The sequence below is a fragment of the Aptenodytes forsteri genome, unplaced genomic scaffold (genome assembly GCF_000699145.1).
Source record: "Aptenodytes forsteri isolate BGI_AS27 unplaced genomic scaffold, ASM69914v1 Scaffold53, whole genome shotgun sequence".
Lineage (NCBI taxonomy): Eukaryota > Metazoa > Chordata > Aves > Sphenisciformes > Spheniscidae > Aptenodytes > Aptenodytes forsteri.
The window spans coordinates 6,031,386-6,040,420 of NW_008795909.1; the positions used below are offsets into that span (position 1 = coordinate 6,031,386).

Sequence of the window (9,035 nt, forward strand, 5' to 3'; positions counted from 1 at the left end):
GGTCAGCTGTCCCGGCTGTGTCCCCTCCCAACTTCTTGTGTACCCCCAGCCTGCTTGCTGGTGGGGTGAGGAACAGAAAAGGCCTTGACTCTGTCAGCACTGCTCAGCAGTAACGAAAACATCCCTGTGTTATCAACACTGTTTCCAGCACAAATCCAAAACAGAGCCCCATACTAGCTACTGTGAAGAAAATGAACTCTACCCCAGCCACAACCAGCACAGCCTTGATTTCATTACCACAACTTTGAATATTACAGGCAATTCTCATGAGGCTTGACTACTTGCTTCATTAGTCAGCATGTGCCATTTATCAAGTGAGGCTTCATAATAAAGAATTATCAAAAGTTAAGTTTTTCAGATGAGTCAATTGATTAAGAATGGAAACAACTAAGTGATAATACTTTTTTCTTAGAGGATGCCAGGTTGTTTAGGTTTGGAGGGGTTGTTCTAATTTTGATTAACACATCCAAGCATAAGTTTCTTGAGCAAAGCTAAAAATGGTGGTAAGTTACAGCTAGTAAATTTGGCATTCTGTCTTAAACTTAATTTTCATCTCTTTAGAAGTGTATATTACAGTTAGAAATACCAGTCTGTTCATCCACTGGAAGAATGGCTACAGTGTATGCCCTTTTGTCCTTAGTCCTTCATATCTGTAGTCAAAGACGCAGACTTTAGCAGAGTACGATCTGCCATTTTACAGATGGGGAAATAGGACATAGTAACAGAATGGAACATTTTTAAAGGGAGCTTGGTTCATAGGTATTTTAGCTTTAACTGACTCTCCAAGTGAATAGACTTTAAACACAGGAACTAGATGAAGTTTTCATCCAATGTTTTAATTACGAGGCTTCCTTTCTCTCCAGTTTGAGGAAAGTATACGGAAAATCGTACTATGAACTAAGAAGGACCACCCTTAAATCAAAGTGGAGGAAGCCTCACTAACAATGTCACGCTTTTCATGGAACTCTTAATCACTAAAAACACTTGAGAAAACTTCTTGTGAGGAGAAATGTCATGGTTTATTGCGAGAGTTACATTTATAGCTTTTGCAGGTCATATGGCACAATAGGACAAAGTTCAGAAAAATACTTTCTTTATGCTTTTAAGGGACTGTTTCTTGGAACAACTAGTCATACAGCACAAAAGAAAAGAAGGTGTTATCGGCTTAGTCAGAAGTAATGCACAGGAGCCAATTCAGGAAGTGACAGGAGCTGAACTACTAAATGGCAGTGCCCACAGTGTAATTAGATGCAGTATCAGAAGAGCTGTTAAGAGGACCAAGAAATGACTCTGAGTCTTAGAAAAGGAGATACAAAAATGAGAAGGCTAGGCAAAGATTCTCTGGAGCAGAAAGTAAAAGAAGTAAAATTCCAGATGTAGCTTGGATGTTAGTAGAAAAAAATTGCATGTCTTCTCACAATCTGCTTATACCTGGTACCTGTATAAACAGCAAGATTTGGCCAAATAGAAGTCGTTCAGAAATTAGAAACCAAATACTAGTGAAATCATTGTATGAGCCTATGAACCGTTAGCCCGTTTCCGTTACAGGAAGGGATAACGTCACACCCAACCCTCTTTCAGGCATTCCCCTCAAGGTACCAAGCAATCTGGCTCAAAAAAAGACAACACCCTCGGGTAACACTAAAACAGACCTTTTTCCCAGCCATCATGAGTTACTTAGGACTGGAGGCCTTTGTGGTTCCCTGCCCAGACTAGTTGCAGCAGCTGTCAGTGCTTCAGGAAAAAAAAAACTTTTATTCCCTCGCTGACCCCTATTTGGCTCTGCCTGCTAATTAATCAGGGATGGTCAGCCTCAATCCACTTCACCTTTAAAGAAACAGATTGTTCTCATTACATGGAGCATAAATTATGGTAGGCATTAGAGGAAAAGTAGAAGAGCCAAACTGGAGGTTTGAGTATAAGAGTTGATGCTCCATCCTCATTTGAAAGCTAGTGTACGTTATGGTACCTGTTATTCTTTGCCCTACCTCAAAAAGGATTGTGGTGGTCCATGGTGAGTCCAAGAAAACAATCAAATGCTTGCAGAAAGATCGTGAAGAGGTGTTGAAAGATGATGTATTTCAAAAGGATATGAATAGTTATGAAGATTATAGGTGTTGCATGTTTCCTTTATCTCTTAATGCCAGAGGCAATCAGTTAAAATAAAAACTGGCATTTGAGAAGGAAACGAGTATTTATATGGATCACAGTGTTAAATTCTGTGTGCTGAGGCATAAGCTATATCATGTAGTTTCATCAAAAATGTGAATTATTCTACATATGCCTACTGTAAAGTCTACCTGTTATCCACTACTCTGTCTGGTCAGGCCATTGTCAGAGATAAGGTACTTGACTATGTGTTTCATTAATTGTTGTGTCTGCAAATTGTTGTGTTTGTATGTTTGGTATGTAGATTTATCAAATATGTTCTCCCTGCTGATGCTATGTTTTTATTTAATCTTCTCATGTCAACATAAAGAAATCTGTGAAGTAGCAAAGCCTATGAAAATGCCATGGGTGTTTAATATAACCCACTTCTTTAACTTTCATTGTATGGTCAAGTAAATAACATGTTTGTGGCAGGACTGAATTGTTACAGTCCAAATGCCCAGTGTACCACTGTATTCCAGCTTGGAGGCCTTGTTTTCTGTAAAAGTCCTGAAACTACAAGTTTATGACATAATAGTTAAACATTTATGTGAAGTCGCCTTACCTCTAATGTAATTTCATTTGTTATGCTTTGTTTACCTATGCTGTTATTTAATGGTTCTTTTTTCTCCACTTAGTTCCAATCTATTTTTCAAGAGTTTTACAGAACTTTTTAAAAATACTATGACTATTTCTTTTCAGGCAGCTAGAAGCTTTGGGAAAAGAACTTCAACATCTTTCTCACATTAAAGAAAACGTTGAAGATAAGGTAGGTTTTTCATAGAGCTTGTTACGTAATTATTAGGAACATAATTAATGGAGAATCTGCTATAGGTTGTTTGGCTATATGTGCTCTCTGTTTCCTAAAATATATATTTTATCGTTCCAGTTGGAGCTGAGAAGGAAGCAGTTTCATGTTCTGCTGAGCACCATCCATGAGCTTCAGCAAACCCTGGAAAGTAAGTGGTGTTCTTAGGTAATATATATATCTGGGTTGGGTTTCAGTGGATCAGAAGGAATCACAGCTTCCAGCAGTGGGCTAGCTATGTGCACTTGAGGTTGGTGACCTCCTGCATCGGCAGCATTATTTTTCCCAGTAGTAATCCAGAGCCTGAGACCACTCAGAATTTTTTTCTTCTACAAGCTAGCCATCATGCCATTTCCTGACTAGCTTCAGATTAATCTGTAGGCAACAGACTTCTTTAAAATGTGGGGGTGGAGAATTTAAACAGAAAAAGTATTTCTTACAGAAAAGTATTCTTGTGCAGTTTCCAAACTTATTTGTGTAATTCCTGTTTCAGTAGTTTTGAACATGTCACTGCCATCATGGTATCGTTTGAGGCTTTACTGAAAAGAAATTGGAATACAGGAAAGCTAAATGACTTACCTACTCAGCCAGTGAGTCTGTAATAGAGCAGGGACTAAAACTGTCAAACACAAGAGCTAAATTCAGGAATTTAGTCATACTCATCTTTTGTCATACAAATACTTAGTATTTTCAAATCAGCACCTACTTTTCATGCTCTAATATGGATAATACTGTTTTAAGTATTATTTGCTGGATTTTTGCTGTGTCTTTCCAAGATGGACTAATTGGTATAGCCTTTGAGCGTGACCTGATTAACATACATAGATGGCTCTAAGAGCAGACTTCCATTCTCTAAGGCCGTCTAGATCTTCTTAAGCAGAATGAACTGTTAATCCTACGTGCACTTTAGCAGAAGGTTATTGTTATTATGTGTTACTAACACTTGCTTAAGTATTAGTCTCTAAAATACATTTTCACATGAATGTATAGATTACCTTTCAGCTTCTAGAATTTTGTGAAGGAAGTAACATTTTAGTGGAAGGCACAGCTTCAGTTTGAAATAAACCATTAATAGGCAAAGAGAAGGCATATAATTTGAAGCAATCTGGTACTGTTTGCTTGAATTTGAAGCAATCCGGTACTATAGGATTTACCCCATGTTTCCTGTAATAGCTGTTACAGATAACAGCCTTGAAAACTTTGAACGATTTTTTTTTTTGTTTGAACATAGCATTTTGTATAATGAGATACCCAACTGCACATTTAAGGCAGTCAACGTAAAATATTTAAGTAAGTGGGACACGGCTCTGCGATATAGTCTGTAAATATAACCAAGCATGTTTGACTAACAGTAATATTGAATTTTAGATGATGAAAAACTTTCAGAAGCTGAAGAATCTCAAGAAGCTCAGATGGAAACAGAGACCAAACAGTAGATGTAGTATGAAGACTGGCTATACTATTGAAGAATGTGCAAGTGTCTTCACTTTGTGTTGAAACCGACAGTAAGAGAGACTGAGCTGAAAAATAGTTTTCTACTGCTTCTGTGAATTTTTATACAAAAATACTTGTTTTGCTTATGTTTCAGGGGAAAATAGTTGCAGATCTGTGCAGACAGGCACTTTGCATTAATCCACAAACTTTGTGATTTGTGACAAGAAATATATTCTGTTTTACAAAGGATGAAGCTTCTGCACAGTACTTGTGAACTAAGGTGTTTGCAAAACATTGTCAATAAAAGGTGTTTACAAAGAGTTTCCTGGTTTTAGTAGGCATTGAGCCTAATAGTAAGGGCTCCTTTTCTTACTTGATATTGGACTGAGGGCAATCCATTTTTGCATGAGTCCCAGCTTCCATACCCTAGTCCAGATGGGACCTAAAACTGAACTAAGTAGGGTCTTAATTTTTCAAAGTAGCTGCCATTTTAGAACTTAGCTGTGAATAGACTAGAATTTGCTAGTTTTGTATAAAACAAATTACTTCTATAGAACTAATGCTTGTCAAGGGGTGTAGAACAACAAAAATCATACTGTACTAGCTTTACTTCTTTCCTTAAGGTGATGCAAAGAACTGCAGCGATCTGAGCCTTGCTATGCTGTGTTCTGTGCAACCACATCAAAAGTCACACGTTTAAAACTGCAATTTAAAAGCTTTGTTCTTGTAGAACCAGGAATCTAATCCTGATACCATTTATAATCTGCTTCTGGATTTTATCTGTCAATTGACTGTTATGAAATACATCATAGTTCCTGAAATAGATGGTGGAACCCTTCCTTTCTCATGATGACAAACCAAAGCAGAGCGGCAATCATAATGCTAAAGAATCTCAGATACTTTTAATATTAATAGGGAGGGTGGAATCTATCCCCCTGGGTCATCCTGCAGACCGAGCCGTCTATTGGGAGGTAGGAGGTACAGGTTTCAACCTTCCCAACAAGAGAAGAGAATTGAGTATGCTCTAAGCTTTTGTAAGGCAGGGAGGGAGGAAGGAACAAGGGGCAGTCGTAGGTGATGTCACTACCTGTTAGCCATGTTCTAAAACACCTTGTTAAATCAAGCCTTCCAGTGGTTTGGGTAAAGGAACACGTTTTGGATCTCGCTCAGACTGAGTCATAAGCATACGTGGTTGAAGTAAAATAATGATGTTACACAGAATAGAACCTCCTCCTCAAACTAGGTGACGGCTGAGGGGGATTTCCAGGATTGTGACTTTGGGCTTTCATAGTCTAAATGCCGTGTAATTCCTGCTCTCGGTAGCTGTGGATCTACGTGCGTTGGGCTGAACAGACATCTCTGAGCTTGTTTTGCTCGCATTCCATGTTTGCTAAAGGTGAGCCAGCTGAACGAGAAGTCACACAACTTCAGTAGCGCAGTGCAGCCCTGGACTAATAAGCTGTCAAAAGTTGTCTAGTTCACAGCTGGTCAACTCAGAACACAGGGGAAGCTCAGGTTTGCCTGATAGAGCCTGTGTAGACACGCAGTGCTTCTCGGGCGCTACAAATTTTGCAGATGGGGAGGAGGGGGGGCAGATAAAGCAAACAAAAGGGATTCAATAGGAAAAGTACACTGTCAAAAAAGTATTTAATGTGCCATGTTTTTTCCCCTCCTAACAACAGTGAATAGTAAAATATTTTGTAAAGCAGCAATACTAAATTATTGCCAAATCAGGGAGGAGTCACTTTCATGAATGTGTGAAATTATGAAGATCATAAATGACAAAGCCTCAAGACACTTTTAAAGCATATTAACGTTTTTTGTGATTGAAAGGCCCTCCATGAGCTACCTGGATTGTATTTTGGTGCAGAGGTGGATGACATTTACCAGCTAAAAATGGTCTCTGTAACAGCATTGTCATGAAAACCTCAAATTTTTCCATTCGTTGTTTTACACAGTTCTTTGGAAATTACTGGGATCACTCAAGTATCTTACCTCAAAACTTGTGCTGCTCTGTCTAGAACCTGACCAGAAGCCTGACCAACACGTGAGTCTGTCCCTCTGGTAAGGAATACATACGCAGAAACAAAACTTGTACGGAAGAGAAGCAATACAAACGCACGGCAAAGAAAGAAGTATGTTCTAGTTGGAATTACGGTGATGCAATCTTGAACAGAAATTACTGCCCTAGAAAATTGAGTTGCCCTAGTGCAATGTGGCAGCAAGAGGGTGATGTCACCATGCCGCCTTGGAGAGCAACTGAAAAATAAAGTGACATAAATTCATTGCAAATGCAGCCTCAGTGGGACATCGGAAATCTTTGCTCCTACTTTTTTCAGTATTTGTACCTCTAACCTCTTGAAAATTAGATTTGTACCAAAAAAGAAACAAAACCAAATGAAACTCGAATAGCAGGCAACATTTAACCTGCTCTGTTATTAAGCCCCAAGGTCCAGGATCGAATCTGGTATGCATATGTTGAAAACAGGTATCTGCATCTCCTTTATTCATCTGAAGTTTTCTTTGTCTCATATTTCCAAGGCACAGATGATAGTCACTCTTTCATCCCTGCCTGGAAAGCTGTCCTGCTATGATGTTGCTTTCCTGCATTGACTCTAAATGTACATGTATAAAAATCTGTACATACATAAACTCAGGATCTCAACAACCACACTATAGAAATCTTTCCTGTTCTTAGGATTTGCCTTGTCCCTATCTGAGCTGAAAGATTATTACATGCCTAAATGCTCCATCTTAATGCCATTGCCATGTGGATGCAACAATACAAGCAGAAAGAGAGATGCTGCGGTGATAAGCTGACATTTTCTATGCCAGGACTTGTTTTTCTGTTCTCTCCAAACAAGAGAGCAGTAGAGGGAGAGTGGAACGTTGGACAGAATTGGTAACTTGGGCAGAATTTTTTAAGAGAGATTTAGCAAGCTCCATGGAGGGATGGAGGAAGGAGGAGAGAGAAGGTCACCGTGACACACTGCCAAGTGATGGATATCTCTGAAACCATGGTATTTGAAGACAGATGCTGCCAGCAAAGAAAACTGCAAAAAATATATCCCACAGATTTATGAGATAGAAATCATTAATTATTTTAGATACTTGTCATGTAAGTTTTCCAGCTGTCACAGTTGACTTGTACCATCCTTTCCCCCACTTCTTTTGTCAGGTCTCAGAAGGTTCTCCTTTTTTTGTGAGTTTAAAAAGAAAAAAGAAAAGCAATTCAGAAATACAGGCAAGTACTGTTAGTTTTGCTCTGGGAACCCGTGTGATTTTTATTTTCTAGAATTCGTGCATTAGGGAAATACTATACTGGTGTATGAACCACTTAAAATACGTATATATACACACAACAGACCCCAGGGAAAGCAAGTTAGCGATGGAGAAGCACTCTACCTTTCATGCTTCATCCTGATTGTCAGATGTGTTCTTGGGTTACCTCAGCCTTCATTTCCCAAGTCTATTGTAATAAACGTTATTATTTGTGTTGCAGAAGTCCCTAGAAGCACCACTCATAGCCCAGGGCCCGCGTGTTGCTAGGCACTGTGCAAAGGCAGAACAAAAAGGCTGTTCCTGCCCCGATGTACCAGGCAGCACCACAACAGCTGGGAGGCAAAGCCAGGCTTGGAGCAGAGCGTCCTGAGCAGGGCACGTACCGCAGCCTGCCTGCAAACACCCCAATGTCCACCCTGGCCTGGCGTGATTCACCTGCCTGCTGGCAGCGGGCAAGAAGCCAGCAGGAGCTGGCACGGCATCGCTGCATGAGGCTGCTCACTTACGTGCCGAAGGCGCTTGGGGAATGGGACACCAGGGCTGGGGACGCGGCACATCCCCACCGATGGGACCCCGCATCCTCATGTCGAGGAGTTTCCCAGGTATTCGAGTAATCCTAAAGCCAGGGACACAGCATGCCGTGGTCTTTGTCCAGGTTAGCAGAGTCCTGAGGAGGAGGATGAGGGGCCTTCCAATCTCTGTGCAGAGTGAAATGACGGAGGGCTCGTTTCGTAGGAGGAGGAGCTCTAGGTCTGCCCTGGCTGGAAGCAGAGAGCTGGTTGTGTTGGGCCATCGCTGCTGGTGTTGCTGGCTGAATGGCAGGAGCTGGTATTAATTGAGGAACCCATGAGGAAGGAACTCTGAAGCAAACTGGTTTTTCTACATTTGTTACGTCTGCGTTTTGTGTAGCTTTTGTGTGGGGCCACACGTTTGGATTACATAAACTACTGCAGCTCCGGGGAGCCGGGCGGGCTGGAGCTGCCAGCGAGGTGGTGTGCCGACTTACACCACCCAAGGGTTCGGCCCCGTGGGCTTACTGACAGCTCTGAAACTCGTACCCGAAATGATTCATAGCAGCGCGGACAAGCACCTACAGAAGCGTGGCAGAGGCAGGATGAGTTAGGGAGTATTTGGCTTCCCACCCCACTGGCACAAAACCAATTCCAAATTTCCGCATTTCCATCAGCGCAAAACTAACCGCAGGGGCTCCGCGCTCCCGCTTCTTTAACGCGCCTTCCCCTCTCCCCTGCATCCCGGACACGGATCTCCCCCTCCCGCGTAGCAGAGCCCAGCGTGGGGTTTCGGAGGCGGCCAGGCGCGGAGCTCCGCGCCGGGCGGGGGCCGCTCCCGGGGGCCGGCGGCA

At 41.5% G+C, this 9,035-nt stretch overlaps 1 protein-coding gene across 1 annotated transcript in view; it reads left to right on the plus strand.

Moving 5' to 3' along the window:
- The window catches only part of THOC7 (THO complex 7), an 11,226-nt gene extending 6,515 nt beyond the window's left edge, over positions 1-4,711 (plus strand). Inside the window, exons 5-7 of the mRNA XM_009284388.1 lie at positions 2,851-2,917; positions 3,038-3,107; positions 4,325-4,711. Coding sequence (XP_009282663.1) covers positions 2,851-2,917; positions 3,038-3,107; positions 4,325-4,392 — 205 coding nt within the window. The 3' untranslated portion in view covers positions 4,393-4,711. The remainder of the gene's footprint in view (positions 1-2,850; positions 2,918-3,037; positions 3,108-4,324) is intronic.
- Positions 4,712-9,035: the final 4,324 nt, after the last annotated feature.